Source organism: Bactrocera neohumeralis, chromosome 3, assembly GCF_024586455.1.
Source record: "Bactrocera neohumeralis isolate Rockhampton chromosome 3, APGP_CSIRO_Bneo_wtdbg2-racon-allhic-juicebox.fasta_v2, whole genome shotgun sequence".
NCBI lineage: Eukaryota > Metazoa > Arthropoda > Insecta > Diptera > Tephritidae > Bactrocera > Bactrocera neohumeralis.
The window spans coordinates 19,600,063-19,620,191 of NC_065920.1; the positions used below are offsets into that span (position 1 = coordinate 19,600,063).

Below are 20,129 nucleotides of genomic sequence, written 5' to 3' on the forward strand. Positions count from 1 at the left end.
ACAGAAAAAATATGTAATTGTAACCAAACAAATTTTAGGAGCACTCAGTATAAATTTGAATGCATAATGGTAACCAATTTGCTGGAAAAGATTATATTTTTATTTGGGAAGTCCCTAGTTAGCCCAAGTAACCATCTACATTTTCAACTGCTTTTAAGCTCTCAGGAATCTTAAGTTAGCTCTGTACCTTGGAGAACATGGAATCGACTTTAGTTGTTGCCCATAGATTGGAAACCCGAGTGCTGTATAATTTTGGTATTGATATTATCAAACCATAGTTAGAATACATACACAAGTATATACGAGGTTGGAGCCTCACAAATTTTCTTTAAGTTCTCCACCAAGCTTTAAGTCTTCGCTGACGTATTTGAGTAGCTCGGCCAGCAATGCATCGGCCCTCGCCGCTCTGTTGTTCCTCAGACGAGTAATTGCTTTTGTTCATGGTCGGGCAATGGAACGTCTGCTCCATCGTCATCGATTGGGGAATCGTGTTCACCATCTCCCGGTGTTTTGCTTTCACTGCCATTCAGCAGGCTGGACATGTGTTCCCTCCATTATTTCAGTATGCTCTGGGCATCAGTCACCAGACCAGATCTGGGGGTCTACAAGTGTAAGCTCCGGTCTTTAAAGTTAGTCGGTTAGTCGCCGCATCTTTTCGTAGAATTTTCGAGCATTACCCCTGTCGGCCAATATCTTCTTCAAGCTGTTTGAAAAATAATGTCTCGCAGGTCAGCAAAGTCAGTTCTCATTCAGCTAAATTTTTTGCACGTCAAATGAATTTCTAAAATTTGCAGGATAAGACGGTAGATGGTGTAGTTGGTCATTGCCTAATTAAACCAATTTGGCTCTTTGACCGTGTGGCTCTCAAAATAGTCGGAGTAGATTGAACCTCGTGGATCTCAGGATATCTTCAATCTTTCCGTCACCTCCTCAACCCATACAGCAGTTTAATTTTCTCGAAATTTTCCCGAAGGTTCGCCGTGTAAAGTCCACTGTTTGGCCTGCTTCTTAGTCTTTGGTATGTACCACGGTTGGGCTTGTTATCCGGAGTGAGCAAACACATGGTCGTTTGAGTTGTATACTATAATACGCTTTCGGGGCACCTGGTCGTGGCTCATCAGAAACCGACATGCAACCACTGGAAACTCGTTAAACCAATTCGAGATGTTCGTCTTTGAATGAGAGAAGAATAGTATACAAAATCCAGCGTTCACCCTTCAGCTGTGCCTTGAATGATGAGTTTCCTCAAATTTTTGATGTTCGATTAACAGTCTCATAAATTTTTACATACGCCTTGAAATCAAAAATGTTTTCATTTTAATTTTTTCAATTTACATCAATAATATATCTTGTATATAATAACTAAGTATGTTTTGAAATTCATTTCCTGCTGTCACTTTTACTCCATTTATACATATGCCCCAACAAATGGAAATTATTTCAAAACAAATCACACAAATTATGAAATGCGGAAAGTTAAAAGTTTTATATTTCATTTATTATGGGAAATAAAACTAAAACATCAAATTAGGTACATATATTTATCGATAGTCAGTGCTACAAAGTTTTCTACTTCACTGCAAGAGAAGACTGAAAATTTGGCTGCCACGAAAGTTTTATGGCTTATAAATTTAATGTAATTACTTTCAATTTCTAAATTATTTTTAAGCCATAATCAAACTACATATATCTATAAATCTATATTAAGTTAATATTAAATTCAACGGAATCAAGAAAAAACGTGAACGCCCTTCACATACATATGTATAAAAAAGTTTCCATTCAAGAACTTGATTTTAATCCTTCGGTTTGTATGAGAGCGGCAAATGAGCAGCTTCTTCGAGAGAAAAGGTCGTGTGCCAAAACTTAGAGCAATATCTCAAGAACTGATAGAATCTTTTCTGAATATAAAGACAGACGGACGGACGGACACGAGAAAATAAACTCAACTCATCTTTCATGTATACACTTTAGAGGGTCACTGATTTTTATTCTGATTGTTACACACTTCGTAGTATATTTAATATATCTTGTTTAGGGTACAATAATAAAAGAATAATAGAATATTCGAATTGACTATTCATGAGAATAATCTAAAACTAGGTCTTAAGACTACGGTTGTCACCTATCACCACCGTCAACAAACTGTTTAGACCTTATCAATGCGTCTTCAGACCAAATCTTGGAGAGACCCGTGAAAAGAGGATCAACGAACACCACCTCTTCGTCGATTTCCAAGCTGCTTTCGACAGCACGAAAAGGAACTGCCTTTATGCCGCTAAGTCTGAAGTTGGGTGTGTAAACTCACTCTCCGAGTCGAGAAGTTAATTAGAGCTGCAGATCTGAATAGAGAAGGTACAATCTTCTACAAGAACTGCTGACGTACGCCGACGACATCGATATAATATCAGACTGGATAAGGAAGCGAATCGTATGGATCTGGTTGTAAACGAGGGCAGGACGAAATATCTCCTGTCGAGAGAAAGGCTTTGCGGAAGATTTATGGTCCTTTGCGTGTTGGCAACAGTCAGTAGAACGATAAGCTGTACGAGATATACGGCGACATTGACATAGTTCAGCGAATTAAGAGACAGCAGTATTAAAAATGAGGAAAAAGACTGCAGTATTGTCGACTTAGAAAACGTAGTGCACAATTTCTTCCTTTATTCCTGGATCATCTTAGTCCATATATTATAATCTTTTAAATTATATCCTGAAAGATCTCTATCAAGTCGACTTTGACAATCTAGTCTTGAGACGAGACCAGCAATATATAATAATCTACCGTGGATAGGGACAATTAGTAATCAATTCATTCTGGATCCAGACAATATGATGAGAGTATAAGAAACTCTCAAACAAGCTTCTGGCGAGTCACTGTCGATGTATTTGGCCTGGCGTTGTTCTGATGGAACACAATGCCTATCCTATTGGTCAAGCTAGTCGCTTCTTTCAGACGGTCCATTTGCTAACAGTAGAGGTCCGAGTCAAGAGTTTTACCTAGTTAAATAGAATATTAATATTTAAAAAATACTGCAGATAATACCTGTTAATTCCACCAACCACATAGCAAACCTTTCTGACTGTCAATCCTGGCTTGTCCACGGTTTGCAACGGTTACGGCTCGACCAGGTCAGTTTTCACCTGACGTTATTGTAGGTGGCACTTTTTTCATCACCAATAAACATTTATTTCATAAATTAACCGATTTCGTGCGATTCAGCGGCGATACGCAGAAGTTAGTTCGATTAGTTTGCGATATCTCGTAAGTGTAGCCACATTTTCTTCGAACAAATTTTTAAGCTATACTTTGTTAAGGAATGCCTTCTATTTGTTTTTCTATTTTTCTAAAAAATCGTACGCAAATCAAGTCTCAAAACATTTCTAAAATCTTCTAAGGCCCTTTGCACTTACTTGTATGACTTCACGCAAGACATAAATAGCAGAGTTGCATTTCCAATATTTTTATGATCTCTTTCGAATTTACAATTCAATATTTTTTATTTGTATTTTCGCAAGTCGCCAAAATTCACTTTTATTATTCGTTTATGGCCATCATTTGCGGCATGCTTTTCGCATTGATTTGCTCGCATTAAGAAAACGCAGTCATTTATTGCTTTCATTGCGCCAACAACAGATATTTTCGTGCAATTCGTTTATTGAGTATGAATATTTGTACCAACTTTTTTTTTTTACTTTTTATCGTGTAGTAAAAACTTTACGTTTTCGGTAATCGTTGTGAACGATCATCATCATCGTCGGCATGGTCTCATGGTCAACACAAATCGGCGCTCACGTTTTGCGCATAATTCGCGTACACATTGCCAAAAATGTGGTAATCATATTACAAAAGAAGATATGACCAATTTGAAAATAATGAAAATGAAATAGTAAATAAAACAGCCAATTGAAAGGAATATACTTTTTTGGCAAGTCGCTTCAAAAGTGAAAATTCGTATCAAGCCAATCGAAGATGACCTCAATTACATTGACACAATCGAATATGAAAGTGATGCAAGTTTTAAGGTCATTAAAGGATGGTCGAAGAATGGAAATTATGTAGAACTACATGGTATATCTTTATGTATATAGATTGCGTTCTGTTTTCCAAGAGAGAACGAGATGATATTAAGTGGAGAGGGTCAAATTTATAAAATCTCTATAAGGTGGGTAAATTTTACCATGTATGTAAGTTCAAAGGCTAAACCGTACATATAAAATCAAAATTTTTAAAAGGATCTCTTCGAGAAATTGCCATTTCATACAAATAAAACTGACCTCTTTTAAAGTAAGAATTCAGTGAGCGCTAGCCAAAGAGAAAAAATAGCTTTCCTGATAACAATAGTAAGGACATTACTAAATCTTTTCAAATGTAATAGATTAGGTTAGTCACGTAGGGCATTGAGCCACGCATAGACCAGTTTTGTTGCTTTGCAATACCAGATGGAGATCAGTTACGAGATCAATTAGGTCATACTGTGGAATCTCTCCACTTCGCCTTACTACCGAGAGTAACTTTAAACTTCTTTGTGAAGTTTACCCACTTCGTAACGCTGTTTCTTGGAAGAAGGGCCAGTAGTGCACTAGAGAAGCTCCACTGTTTCCATGGTGCCTCGATTTTGACATTTTCTTCAGTCTTCTCGATCTGTCTGTCACATTCCTCAAATGTAATAAATCGATCTTAAAATGGAAACTGGTAGTTTCAAGAATCTAGAGCGAACAGAATGTACGTACGGAAAGCATTTTCCGGACAGTGACGGTTTTCATTTACGCTTGTGATGATCTAATATCATTCCGTGCTTATATTCACCGAATTCCTTTCATCTAAAGGCAAGCTCAGATATGACTTCGGTCTATGTTAATTCTTATAATTTAACTAAATAGATTTATTAATTAACAAATTAAATTAGCTAATATCAATCTTTCTTCTTCTTATTTCAGGTAAATTTCTTATGACTGTGATATATTCTTCAGTAACTAAGGTAATGTAAATTCATGTTTTTTATTAGTAAGTTAATACTTATATGTCTATGGATAGACTGAGTTAGACCTAAGCTGGCAAAATTTGGTCAAAGAGATTGCAGGAAAATTGTAGATAATGCGTTTGGCCCGATCAGTTATCACTTTTAGAAACATGGTTACAATTAAATTCGGATTGCCTAGTGCTTCCTCAACATCTCTCTTTATTCTTAGTATCTTAATATTCAAATGCTTACATGCATACTTCTGTTTGATCATTACCCGAATAGAACACTTTCAAAATTGTTTAATAAGACGTCAAAACTTGGATCTTTAGTAGTTCTAGCTGTTTCTGGTGATTACTTCACCAAGAGCCCTTGTATATCTGTTCTTAGTCGTTTATAGCTTTGAATGTATTCTGATCTCTCCCTGAGATGTTCGGACTTTTCAGTTTTAGGTGCTTTCCTGTGTTAACAATTTTGTAAGAGTATACATATATCGGAGCGGTACTTCTATTCTACAAGAGTTGGGTTCGAACCCAGTTTCCGAATAATGACTTCTTCCTGCTATTTTCTGAATTTATTTCCTAGTTTTCTTGATTTTTTTCAACAGAGTTTATTTTTCATCTCGGTTATGTTGGCTACTTCAAACACAACGCAGTTCCAATAATATAATGATCGGTTATTCAGGAAAATACTTCCATATTGAAGATTTGAGGTAGAAAAAACTAGACAAAGAGACTTCATTAAAATCGCGGATTCGCTACTGCCTCCGCCCTGATCTGTTTGCTATATTTGAGGAAAAAGGAAAAACAACGAATTTCGTATTGCAGGAGAATATTAGATTGACTATAGGAGGAGAGTGATACTATTTCACGAGATTCTTTTTATAATTTTTGGCTGTAGTAGATCAACTGAAAACGTGTAGTGTCTACCAGGAGATGTATAGACTGAAGTATAGATTTAAAGCGTTTTTACGACAATCTAGTCAACGAAAGCGAAAGGACCGACTTTTTATCCAACCACGTACTGTGAAAACGGCAGTATTATCAAACAATGCTTGAAATTGAGTCTTTATTATATATAAATGTTTAAAATATATACATAAGTGTCTTTAATTGGTGTCAATTGTCAATTGTTATACCCTGAACAGGGGATGCCAAGTTTGCCACGAAGTTCGTAACACCCAAACTGAAATTTCGGAAAGTATATACAGTGTTGGAAAAAATATTCATTTTTTAAACCTGCAGAGCACCTACGGAACAAACAGAGTGGCAAAAGTTAAAGAATCGATGACATACCACTCGTGTTTTACTTTTTCCCAAAGTTCTTTTTATTTTTTGGTTTAAAGCCTCCAATTCTTTTTTTAATATGCCGCATAACTGTTCCATCGGATTAATGTCCGGGGATTGGGCAGAGCACTCCATTATATTAATTTTTTGGTTCTGAGACCATTCCTTAACAAGTTTTAAGGAATGTTTGGGGTCAATGGTGTAATCTCTGCTACCATACATAGCATATAGCTGCCTTACAAAAAGACCAATCGAAATGCTTCTAAGGAATATTTTGTATTTGTGAAGGGCTTTGGTGCAACCGAAGTTAATGTCTCTTTAGCTGTCTTCATTGCATACTTCTCTAGCAGCTGCTAAAGTTAGACGTCGCACTTCGTTGCTTGTTCAAGAATTATTGCCCAAAAACCTTACTGTAACGATGCCTCAACTTCCGTGTTCGCCTGACCTTGCTCTATTTGACCTCTACCTACTTCCAAAAATAATGAGAATCTAAGGTGCCATTGTTTTACGAGACATGTAGATGAAATTCGCTGAAAGAGTTAAAGGCTATCCTAAAAATCGGGTTTGAGAAGTGTTTCAACGATTAGAAGAAGCGCTGGCTTAAGTACGTAATAAGTACGAATGTAGGTAGAAGTTGTCCTTAGTGAAGAAATATAAAAATTTCCCAACAAGCTTAAACTGCGCAGAAAATGCTTTTAGCCAATAATAGCTTATGGTTTGATTTTTGCTTCTTTGACATTTCTCGTGCCATTTTTTTTATTTTTTGGTAATTTTTTCATGCTGTTCGTTCCTTACAGCTTTTTTCGCTGTTTTCATGTGGCAATACATAATTTTTCGCACGTCATCAGCAGGCAACAACGCAAAACATGACCGCAAAACAAGAGTGACAACCGCAGCGCCAACACCAAAGACAACAACGACACACTCACACATAGTTACTTACAAACATACGCATATGTAAACATACCTTTTTTTGGCACAAGGGCCATATTTTGCTGTCGTTAGGGACAAGCGTTGCTAAAGACAGTTGCTTTTAAGTGACAACGCCGACCTAATTATGACATCTTAACAGCTTAACAAAAACCGCTTTTGTTTTTGGGTTGACTTGCGTACTTTTTGTATGTTCCTTCTTCTTCTTCTTCTTGTGTGCGTTGATGTCATCATCTACATTGTTCTTTTGCCGCCTTTGTTTACATACTTAGCGAACGCATGAATGATGGCGCGCTTTGGTGAGGGCCCTTGACCTTCCTCATCAAATTTATTGCACACACGCCTTTCTCGGAAATTTCTTTGAAGACATCTCCCACACTGACGTAGTTTGCGAGAATACACTTACTTACTATGCCTTGGTGTTACATTACATTTGTAAGAATAATTTCGGTTCATTGATAGCCTTTAAGTGCACAAGCACTTGGTGAAGTAAACAAGTTGGGGTTTAACGAATTGATTATAATATTTTATTAAGTGATGTGTTTGAAGATGATTGAACTCTTCGTAAAGCTTTTCCAGTAAAAAAAAACTTAAACCAGTGTCGTAAGAATTCATTATGATTTAAGTCCGAAAGCGTAAGGGATAGAAGAACTTTCTAATTTTCTAAACCTTCAAATTTTCTGTCAGTTTAGTTGTTTTTGTAACAAATAATTGAAAAGTCACTGATTCATGACAGAGAAATTAGATGATAAAAACCGTATAAAGTAAGAAAACAATCAAAGAAAAATACTGGGAACATAACCTCACTTTATTGCGAGTTAATAAATGATCTTGAGATTGTATACAGAGAACTTAGGAAACCTGTCAAATTTTCAAAATAATTATATCATTTCGTTAGTGATGCCATGGCCCAAGCGTTTATTCTTCAAATGCATTCTAAACAAGTAAGGATTGGCTAAGTTCGGGTGTAACCGTACATATCACACCCTTGCAACCTACCAGAGTCAAAACCAGGGAAACAGGCCTAGCTTAAGGTTCAACGGTTTGTAAATTATTAGGTGAGGCTAAAGAAATTATTAACCCGATTGAACCGATTTTTCAGATACGGAAACACTATAATTGGCAAAGAATTGACTCTGAATTTCTATAATATCGATTTTTTAAGGCTTGATAACTTTTTTTAGTATAAAGTCAACTGGATGTTCGAAAATCTTTCTATTAGGTATATGAGGCTAAAGAAATTATTAACCCGATTGAACCGATTTTTCAGATACGGAAACACTATAATTGGCAAAGAATTGACTCTGAATTTCTATAATATATCTCACAGATTGACCGATGTTTTCGATAAAAAGTTCGCAATTATAACTTTGATCCACACATTAGTCTTATTTGGTCATCATCATTTTTGGTCATAAGATGAAACATCACAGAACTATCCTTACACATTCTGGTACTTGATTTGCATTCTGGAAAATGAAAGAATCAGATGGAATCTAAAATTGTGTAATATGGGAAGTAAACGTGTTTGTAGTCCGATTTCGCTCGTTTTTGCACTGTAACACAGGAATGTCAAGATAACAATATCCTCGTATATCTATATATAGTATACAAGTATATACCAAATTTGATAGATATCAATAGAGTAGGTCCTGAGATATGGCTTTTCACCGGAATATGCCAAGCTCATCGCGCATTTTTGACTCCGTCTTCCATAACGTACTCTAATATCATCTCAGCTTTAAAATTTAATGCCTCTTGGTAATTATTTATAGATTTACCGCGTTTTTGTTAGTTTTTAACGGAACCGTTATACGGGAAGTAGACGGGGTAATCACTTTATTTCATCCAAATTAACAGTGTCCATTGAGGTTCCAGTGATCTTCCCTGAGCGAATTTGGATGTTCTACCTTAAGCGACTTAGGATATATGAATGTACATATTAAACCTATTAGAGGGCGGAGCCGCACCCATTTTCTCAAGAGTTGTAGGCCTCAGGTCCCTTGCTACTGCGATCCCCTATGCCAAATTACATTAGTTTTCAAACTTGGCAAGGATAATTACCCAAAGCAACGCTACTATCCTCGAAGAAATGGTTCATAACGGATCACTTATTATATATCGTAACTCTTCTTCCTTTCGCTGTTTGGAGCCAATTGATTTTACGTGTAGCCAGGTCTTTCTCAATCTGGTCTTTCCAACCTAGTAGAGGTCTTCGTCTGCTTCCCCTGGCGGGTATCGAAGAGCGGAAGTGTTTTCATCCATATGGACGACATGACCTAGCCAGCGTAGCCTGTTAATTCGCTGAACTATGTCAAAGTCGTATATCTCGTACAGCTCATCATTTAATCGCCTACGGTATTCGCCGTTGCCTATGCTCAAAGGACCATAAACCTTTCTCTCGAAAACCCGTATAGCCGACTTATCAGATGTTGTCCATGTCTCTGCACCATATAGCAGGACGTGGATGATGAGTGATTTGTAGAATTTAATCTTTATTTGTCGAGAGAGGACTTTACTTGCTTATTTAATCCGAATTAGCATAACTAGGTATGAGATTTTGCATGAAAGCTCTCAGTATGAGCTTTTATATGAAAGCTCTCAATCTTTATTATATATGAAAAACCTTTCTCTCGAATATTTATTTCACTGATTCCAGGACGTTAATGAGTGATTTGTAGAATTTAATCTTTATTTGTCGAGAGAGGACTTCTCGCGCATGAAAGCTCACAAGAAAAAAGCTCTCAATGTTTATTATATTTGAAAGCTAAAACAAACAAGAATAAATATTTTAGTTTTCTTTTATTTATTGTTCAAACATAAAGCTGCCCAGGTTTGATTGATACAACATACATATGCACGAGTATATATGTGAGTATTTATTTAAAATTTCACTTAAAATGTTTTCATTTGGTATAGAACGTATTATTTTGCTATCGCCTTGACTATAAATATATATAAGTATATATATATAATTTTATTTAAAATATTTACTGTTAACTCATTTAGTTTGTTAATGTTTTTTTCGGTATTTTCCACGTTTGTATTTGCTTTGGCCTAAAAACTACGAAAAATTATTGTTTTCATGTCAACATTTACAATTACAGTTATAATAGTTAGGAGTAGATGTTTAGTACATATTACATATACATATAATACATAACAGTTGTTTTTGTTGTCCGCCGCTCACTTAAATACAATTACACAATATCCATATATGAATGATTAAATTGCTAAAAATAACATTTTCATGGCAAACATTTTTCTACTAAAAGCTAAATATAATATACATACATATGGTTAATTATTGTTGTTGTTACATACATATATAGGAACATTTAAAGATTTTCTTTACTCAAATAGGTTTAGCACATACATACGAGTATATAGATCGATGAATATGTATATACTACAAATTGTTATAATTTTGTTGGGAGAAATTAACAGTATTTTTGTTATAAATTTGCAAAGATTTTAAAAATCAATGAGTCTCGAAAATTCAATTCAATCTCGAAAATTCTATTCGCAGGCGTAAGCTTGCCTTTTTCACTAAGTTCTATGCTTTTACATTTAAATAAACACTAAAATAAGTTAACTAGCACGATAAAATGGTCAAAAAATATAAATGAACCCAAAAAGCTCCTCAGCAAAGAGAAAATTAGTAACATAACCTGAAAGCTAGCTACTTCAAAAGCTTTCACTTTGACTATGGCATTACTTTTTAAATAGATTGATTAAGAAAACTCATAAAACAGGTAATTTTTTATTAAACGTTCACTTGCTACAATCAAAAGCTTTAAAAAAGCTTCGAAAAAACTTTTATATTAAAATACAAAATTTAAGAACTTTCTTATTTTTCAAAAGTTTTTTAAATAGGCATACCAAATATTTTGTGATTTTGCAAATATTTCCACAGAACTTGAAAGCTCCAAAGACACAAAATATTTTAATTCAGGAAGTAGAACTTTTTAAAGGGCAGAGAAAAAATGCAAATTATATTACACTCTTCTAAAATGTTTCCTACTTAAGCTTTCACTTCCATTTGAGCTTAAAGCTCAGTTGCTCCAGCGGGGAAAATGAAGATAAAACTTTTAAATATGACCATATTTATAGGTCTCAATTATCAAAAATTCAAGTAACGGTATTTAAATTATGCTTTGCAAACCACAAAAAATGCTTGCTCTTATAGCTTTCGGTGAATACTGTTATAAGCTAATGGATTTGTATCAAAGGCATTTACAAAAACAAAATCTATAACAACTTGCAAGAAAGCTTTCGTTATCAGTTCATGAAGAGCCAAAGTGAAAGCTTTCGAGCAATAATATAATTCAATAACAGACAATATGAAAGCTTTTTATCCCAATATAATTCTCTTTAAAAACTTTCAATACCATTAAAAGAATTAAAGTGAAAGCTTTCTAGCCCTAATATTACTCAATAAAGCGAAAGTTTTCATCTCTAATAGCTTTTATCTAAATCTCTCTTTTCTGCTAAGGAGCTTGTAATAACTTTGAACATTTTTTAAATTATTTCCTTAACATATTTTTTACCCTATTATATATGAAAAACGTGCATTAAATAATAATTGGCAATTCCAAAATCAAAAATATCTTTTTATATAACTAACGCTTTTACTTCACTTTCTATATTCTTTGATCATTTTGGCACATTACAATCTTCGCGCTTACTCTTGTTTGTCTTCAATGTGGTTTTGGTTTAATTTCATTATATTTTTTGGTCGTCAACGCCTTCACTTAACTTCTTTTCTCATATTTTTCTACTTCTTTCCATCGCGGTTTGTAATTTAATAGTAACGTCCATTGTCGTAGATGCCACGTGTGCCATATTTTCGTTGCGTATCCACACCATCCATGGCATTCAACTTGTTTAACCAGGAGGCACGTTGCGCCAATGTATTGCCATTAGCCTCGTTGGGTGGTCGTTGCTCTTCGTTGCTGGATTCCAAAATCTGTATAATAACAATAGATAGATTATTCGTTAAAATGCGGTCGTTAAGTCGCAGATATTAACAAATTGTGTATGTTTTAATCTACAAAAGTGACTACTGATAATATGATAATTTGTTCTGAAGCTTCAATTAGATCAGCGTCCTTTGCGTCAAAATTCAACCTCGTACAAATATAGGCGTATATGGATCTACTATGTCTGACAACATCTGTATAATTTTCTGCACAAATCCCCGAACACATCTGATCAACTCTGAAATACGCCCGGATAATAACGAGAGAATTTCACATTAATAAAAGTACTACCTAGCGCTTTCTCAAGATCAATAAAGAAGTTAATAATAATATTACAAGTGTAGTTAAAGACATAAACCGTTTTGTTCGGTAGCTTGTTGCCAATTTGATGGTGATTTCATAATACCACTCTCATAGAAATCCACTTTCTTTTTGGCAAACGCAGTGACTGTCGACTTTCACAGGCTGCTCTTGGGGCTATTTTTTCATCAGCAAATTCATTAGCCATAGGCAGGAAAAGGTACTAGTCACTTTGTGCCCGGTCCGGACTATAAAATGGATATATAAGAATATCTCCGCCAAGCGTCTGGAGTTACTGGTGAACCACTATCGATATGTTGTCCTGATGGAATACAATTACACTGCTAATAACCATAGCTGGCCGTGATTGCTTCGCTCAGATGGTCATTGACAGTATTGGTTCAAATCAAAAGTTTGGCTGAGAGCAGCTCTTAGTTGATGATTTCCTGCCCTACCAAACACATGGCAAAACTTTCCTTAGTTTCTTTTTGTATCTAGCCTCACTTAAAATGTTCCAAGCGTATCCGTAGTTTTATTAACATTTTTTACAATTGGCCTTCCCAAGCGTTTCGCATCTTTGTTATTATATTTACCCAAACGGAATCGAAGACACCGAAATGACATGTGATCTGGGTATGGTTTCCTTAACATAATTCATTGCTACCAAGGCAATAATCGAATTCCTAAGAACCAAAAATTTCATTTGGCAAAGCTAGGAAGATGAATTATTAAGTATATCTGTTGTCGAAAGCGCTTTCAACAGGATCCTAGGAGAGGGGGATTTCTTTAAATTAATTTTATCATAAATGCTGTAGAAAGAAGTATCGGACGAGATAAGTTCGGGTATAACAGAATATTTCTTACTTCTGCAACTTGACAGGATCAAATCCGGGCTAATACATTCAGGTCCAAAGGCTTGTAAGTTATACTCGTATGAGGTCTATAGCAAGCTTTAACCCGATTTCATCGATTTTAGATAGAAAGATACAACTTTATTAGAAAAACAACTCACACATTTCCCAATATATGCGGTATAAAGTCAACCAGAAGTTTTTTCTATTTGGTATATGGGAACCAGAGATATTATTGATCCAATTCAACCAAATTTTTTGTCATACAGTCTATATACTGTATATCTCACAGATGAACCGACATTTTTTATAAAATGCATTTCCACATATTCGGTATCTGAAGGCCTGAATAGTTTTGCTCCGACATGGACAATTTTTGGTCATAGACACTAAGCGCACAGTCGAATCTACCCTACGGTCAAGGACTGCCAACTCGGAAAAAATTTACCGTTGTAGTGCTAGATTTGTACACTTTAAAGTGAAGGACTCTGATGGATTTTAGAATTGAGCAAAAATTGTGAAGTAGGCATGGTGGTACTCCGATTTCGTTTGTTTTTGCTCTGGAAGAGAGAAATGTCAAGGTAACATTATATACCAAATATGATCAGTATCGGACTCAATTGACTTCCTGAGAAAGGAGGTTCCATCGAAATGTGAGCGGTATCACGCCGATCGTCCAAATTTTACCTCCCGGCTCCTGCAAAGTCCTCTTGTATCATACTAGGCCTAAAATTTAATGTCTCTGGTGTATTTAACTTCTAGTGAGGCGATGTGATCCGTATTTGGAAACATTGATACAACGGTCTTTATGCAAAGTGCTCTGCAGTCAATTAGCAGATGTTCTGGAGCTTCCGGTTTCCTGTCGCAGAACCGCTAATTTGTAAAAGAAGCTAGCTATTTGTTATATAAGTTCTCCTTCAGCCCGTGTAGAATGCGACAGGAGCCTGAGTTTGTCCTTAGGTAGGTTGATTACATATTTAAACCTTATGTGGTTGTAACCTCCCAAGAGCAACTTAGCATGTTGCATGCCTTGCAGTTTTTGCCAATACCTCTCTCTGCCTACTCCTTCTTCCTTGCGGAGCAGCTTCTTTAAGGTATGAGGACCCTCCGCGATGAAGGGTTCAGGTCCTTCCATGTTTGTGAATGCTGCGGAACGGGCGAGCTCATCTGCAGTTTATTCCCGGCTAAGACTTTCTAACCGGGCAGGCAGATAAAGTGCGCCTTAAGCCCCTGCACCACGACAAGGTGCCTGCCACTCGCAGAGGAACCGTATATGAGGTCAGAAAAGCAATGCTTATATCAGAAAAATTTGCTTATCTAAGCGAAAACAAAAATATTTAACATTTATTACGAAGAATTCACAATCATTTATCAACAGCCTACTCAACAACTTCAATACTATTATGATTTTCGACATGCAACAGGCACAACACATACAGTTACAACATCATATATAAGCATAAAATACATATATTTTCACGCACACTGTGTGTGGGAAGTTGGCAGATTTTCCAACCGAAATTCGAATATGTACAATCCTATATACATACATATTTTCTGCGAATAACGGCGCTGCGGCAAAAATAAATGTGTTAATGTGATAATGGCAACATTGTTAATGGAGTGTGTTGTGTATTTGGGTAACCCGCACGAACCTTATTGGAGCTGCAGCCGCTTGGAGACGAGCGCTTTGGCGTGGATGTTGCAAGCGAACAGCAGGTAGCGGTGGCAACTGACACGCAAACACACACATACAAAAACATGTGTATAATGACAGAGCATAATAGCCTGCAGCAGACTGCCGCTGTTGTTGTTGTTGGGGCGGCTGTTGCGCTCATAAGCGCCAAAAGTGCGATCTCATCAACATTGTCTAATCTTTATCGCAGACTCACACACATGCACACTTATGTTCATACTCGTATTTATCTGCTCGCCTGTTGTACGCTCTAATCTCAACCGAAAGACTGCTTTGCTGCTTCTTTCATTGTTTTTGTTATTTGTAGTGTTGCTTAAAAACTTACGCTGACGCGATAATAACAAATTAACTTTAACAAATGAATTGTTGCTAATTAAAATGTGGCAACAACGTCGACAGCGAGCAGATATTGGACCGTAGCCGAAGCTGGTGGCGACAGCGTGTAGCAGATCGCTCGATTGTGGAATGCGGCGTAATGTGGTGCCTTGGTTTACTTGTTTTTGTTGCTACCACTAGACTTACTTTTCTCCTCTTAGCCATTTGCCCCACTATTTGGCTTCTTCATATAGCCTAATTATTTACTTAGCCAAACTTATCTTTTCATGCCACAATTTTTCTGTCATTTTCGGTTAATTTTGGTAAATAGTTGCCGTAATTGTTGTGTGCCAGGGCGTCCGGCAGCACCTGTTGCTTCACACACCGGCGTGGAAAGCTAACTTAGCTGTAAACAGACACTTTCCTTTATTACGCCAGCGCATTTTGCTATTGTTGTTGCTTTCATTTGAACAGTTTTCATGATGGCTCCCCACTTTGACACTTTAATATCGTTATCTGAAAATGATTTTGATGCTCTTCTTGCCTTAGCAACAGGTGGAAACAAGTGGAAGTGGCCGTACGAGGGTCGCTTGATAGATTAGAGACTGAAAAATATTTTGCTAGCTCGAGATATATAGTATTTCACGAAGAAAATAATGTTCTTTGTGATTTTTGTCTTTCAAACAAAATTGTCTCGAGCTAAGGAGAATCACCTTCTAAGTCCTTAAGTTAAAGACTGCAGAAGACCTAAACTAAGTAATAATTGGTAGCCGTACACCCTAGAATATTTTCATTGCTTTGGTCGAATACCACTTTCGGTGTTTTACTGCTTGTGTTCCGGACTTTTTGCTTTTGATCTATGTCGAAATTGGTCATTATTCTTCTTCGTTATTAGAACTATAACTGACTGTATCGGGCGACTTTTTGATTCGAATCGTATTCAAAACTTTTGAGATGGACTTTCATCCATTCGGACTGGCCCAGAGTGAACTGTTAGATGTCCTGGCTCTTAGCATTGTTAATCTCGCCACAATGGTATGTGTTCTGGCTGGACACCGTATAATATGTTCACTACGTTGCGGCTAAATATTTTGTCGTTCGTTCTTTGGCGAAACTAGCGAAGCTGTTTGGATTAATATTAACCGTTTTAATAAATTTGTGGCAAGCTTAAAAAGCTTCATCGTTCTGTGAGGATCTGGTGATCCACTTTTAGAAAGTTATGGCTAACACAAAGAACAAATATCTGTCCAGATCCATTGATTTTGGATCAACACTACAACGTAACCCAATCTAATCTCAAGGTTTCCAAAATTCACCTCATAGGATGCTTATTCTAAACGTTCCCTCGCAATAAGTTGGGTTTTTTGTAGAGTCCTTACTTTTCAATTGCCCTCACAGTTCACGGTAATGCGTGACTAAACAACGTCTTTGAAGATTTGCATTGCACTCGCCATTGCTGATGGTTCCCATATAGAGAAAATTGTCCAGAACTTCACAGTCATAAGAACAGTCGAATGAGGAAATCGTCACTTTATCTATAATCTCGTTGCACAACAAACCGCTCAGAAATGTTCCTTCGGATTCTGAATGAGCTTGTGGTGTTGCAAAGTGACAACGTAGGTTCAACTTTCTGTTCATCACATTCTCCAAATTTTTTATCGCCGTTACGCAGATTAACAACCAAATTTTCAAGATAAACCTTATATTTAGTGACTTTAAAATCTTACTTCTCGAACTACCACCGTATTTGTACGTCGTATATATGTATCTTATAACCTACAAGTAGTCCTCCGTCAACTTTTCCTTGGTACTTATTTCAATCTCAGGTACTTATCTTACCTCTCACTTATTTTAACAGTTTATTATCACCTTTGAACATCTTCGGCAGTTAAATAAAATTTCCTCATTATACTCTTGCAACATTTTGCTACAGAGTATTATAGTTTTGTACACCTAACGGTTGTATGTATCTCCTAAAACTAAGCGAGATAGATATAGGGTTAAGTATACATAAATTATCAGGATGACAAGACGAGTTGAAATCCGTGTTACTGTCTGTATGTCCTTCCGTCCGTCCGTTTGTCTATCCATGCAAGCTGTAACTTGATATCTTGATGAAACTTGGTACGCGCGTTCCTTGCCAAAAAAAGTACGAATTCTTAGATGGGCATACTCGGACCACTGCCACGCAAAAAGCAAATTGGACTATGGAGTACACAAATTCAGACTTAATTACTGCATTAGAACAAAACTTTCCACGAATAGTACATTTGAGATATGCCACCACTAAAACTTTCCTGTATCGAACCAATAATGTTCAAGCTTCTAGGAACTGAATATGTGAACCTAGTGCTAGAATCTGTCACTTAGAACAAGCTACAGTTTACTCTTCTAATATCTCTAGATTCTAGAGTGTAGAAAGTTTAGTTATAATGATCTCACTACTGAGTACTTCTACTCTCTTTCTCACCCTCTTCCATTTTCTCTCTCTCTCTCTTTCTTTCTCTTTTTCTCTCCCTCTTGTCTGCTTGATTAAAAATCTATTTCACATTTCCTTATTGTACGCTCTCGTAACAACTTACTTTTGCTTCAATTCCATACTTCGACTCGACCTCTAACTATGAGGGTCCATGAAGTAGAATGCTTTCCGAGAAAATAATCTCCGGCTTATTTCAATAAAAATACACGCTTATTTTTATGTGAATTGCCATACATACATACACGTAGCAACAATGTCCGTACGATTTAACCGGCCATGCCATACCAGCCAGCTAAGTCCGGCTAAAGTCAAGCTTAATGTATGCTAATGTCGAAAGTTCAACTCCGCAATGTGCGAAATGCCCGCTTGTCAGGTGTAAATAATGTCTTAGCATTTTTATTGTTTTTTATTTTACACATTTTAATTGCACACCGCAGAAACAATTAAAATATAAATACGCATTAAAGCGCGCGCTCACCTTCAGGCATGCGGGAACAGCGCTACCTTAGTGCCCTTAAGTGAGAAACGCTAAGCTACTCAAGGCGATTTGGTAGCGTATTAAGGTCTCCACGCTGTACACTATATTTAGTCAGCTCGTAAACGAGACGCACGAATTTAGGCTGAACTGACCTGCGCAATAACGGTGTTAAGTCCACAAAATGTGTAGTAATGATTATAATAGCGGCTTAAAATAATATTTATATATATATATGTATATATTTGTATAACTATATACTAGTATCTGTGAGTCGACTCGGAAAATCAGTTTATGAATTCCTCTGTCATTTGACTTGACAACTGTGCGGTCGTAAATAATTGTTTACTGCGCCACATTTAATTATTTAAATCTCTAAATTATTTCTCGTAATATTTTTGGTCTGTAAATCTTGCACTAATCTCAGCAGTTGCTTATTCAAATTAATTTTATTGAGTTCATTATATTTACATATAAACTTAATTAATTTTTCGCACGATTTTTTTTTGGAAGATGAATGAAAATATTTTCAGATAACATAAAAGTCTTAAGTATTAAAAAAATGTAAAAAAATATATATTTATAGTAAACTGGTAAGTCATTTATAGAAAGGAGCATAACTTTCAAGCTAACTCAAAGACGTATTAATAGAGATCAGCACAGTAAAGTACTAACTCCAGCACTATTTAATATAGCCGTCATCATAAAATAGGATAAGTACACTTCTCGAAAAATGTACCGAAAAAAGAACACTAAGTCCAAAGCCAAGCAAAATTCTTGATCTCAAATCTAAAAAGTGATGAGAAATGAAGTTTATAGATCATACTACCAAATTTCAGAGATCGAAAAAAAAAACTTAAAAGATTGCTCAAGCAGCTGCCCCTTTTATCCTTCCAAATAATTATATTCTCTAGTTGGTTTTGTTCCTGCGTTCCTTAAATTAGCCGGTACTAATTTCTAAGAAAAAACTTACTGAGATGTAAAAACCTTCTGAGACCGAGACAAAAGTTACTCAGCCCGACATAACTGTGGGTCTGAGCTATGTTAAATAAACCTTTCGAAATGTTCACTCCACGGCTTAGAATGAAAAATTTTCTCAGTATTGTCACGGTTTTTTAATCCCTAGCTCATTCGAATTAATTTCGTGCATTTTGAATCCCATTTGCATCCTTATTATCTTCTCCTTTCGTGGCTCTTTTCCTTTAGTAGTGTTCATAAAGCATAACAATTGTGATTCCTGGTACATTGTTCTAACCTTCTTGATTAAACAGATGAAGTTATTTATGGCAAACGCAGCGTGGAAATAATTACACAAAAACACTAGAAGAATGCCTGAAAACTATTTTCCATTACATAACTCCAATCTTCGAACTGTGAATGAATAAACAAAGTTATATTCGAATACCTATAACAGATACGTGTTAACGTAGTTAAGTCAGCTTGCAAGAGCCCTTTGGAGTTGGATCTACTTTGTCATCTTGCGTTCTAGCATTGGACCTATGGATCTGCCGTGCGCTTGGCAGGTTTCTGGTCTAAAGTAAAAAGTAGGAAATTTACGGAACTACTTGCCCTTTCCAAAAATCATTTTGTCGGAATCAAAGGAGTTTAATGGACGTTGTCTAATGGTTATTCATACTGCAATGCTAAAAATTCAGTCGGGAAGAAATTATAAGATAGATAAATCCAGGTGTTTTCTCCACCATTGTCCAGTTTTTACAAGACTGAGGTGGCAACAATTCGCCGTGATACTTTCGGCGAACCAGGATAGTTAACAAAAATTTGCTATAAGCTCAAAAGTCTTTGTCTATTTATGAGGTTTTTTATGCTCAACTTTATAGAAGTTCTAGGTAC

The 20,129-nt window shown here is 36.1% G+C and overlaps 1 protein-coding gene across 2 annotated transcripts in view; it reads right to left on the reverse strand.

Annotated features, from left to right (window-relative positions):
* Nucleotides 1-9,967: 9,967 nt before the first annotated feature.
* The window catches only part of LOC126753945 (uncharacterized), a 44,434-nt gene continuing 34,272 nt past the window's right edge, over nucleotides 9,968-20,129 (reverse strand). For both annotated transcript variants that reach the window (XM_050465729.1, XM_050465728.1), the window contains exon 3: nucleotides 9,968-12,149. In XM_050465729.1, coding sequence (XP_050321686.1) covers nucleotides 11,985-12,149 — 165 coding nt within the window. In that variant the 3' untranslated portion in view covers nucleotides 9,968-11,984. The remainder of the gene's footprint in view (nucleotides 12,150-20,129) is intronic.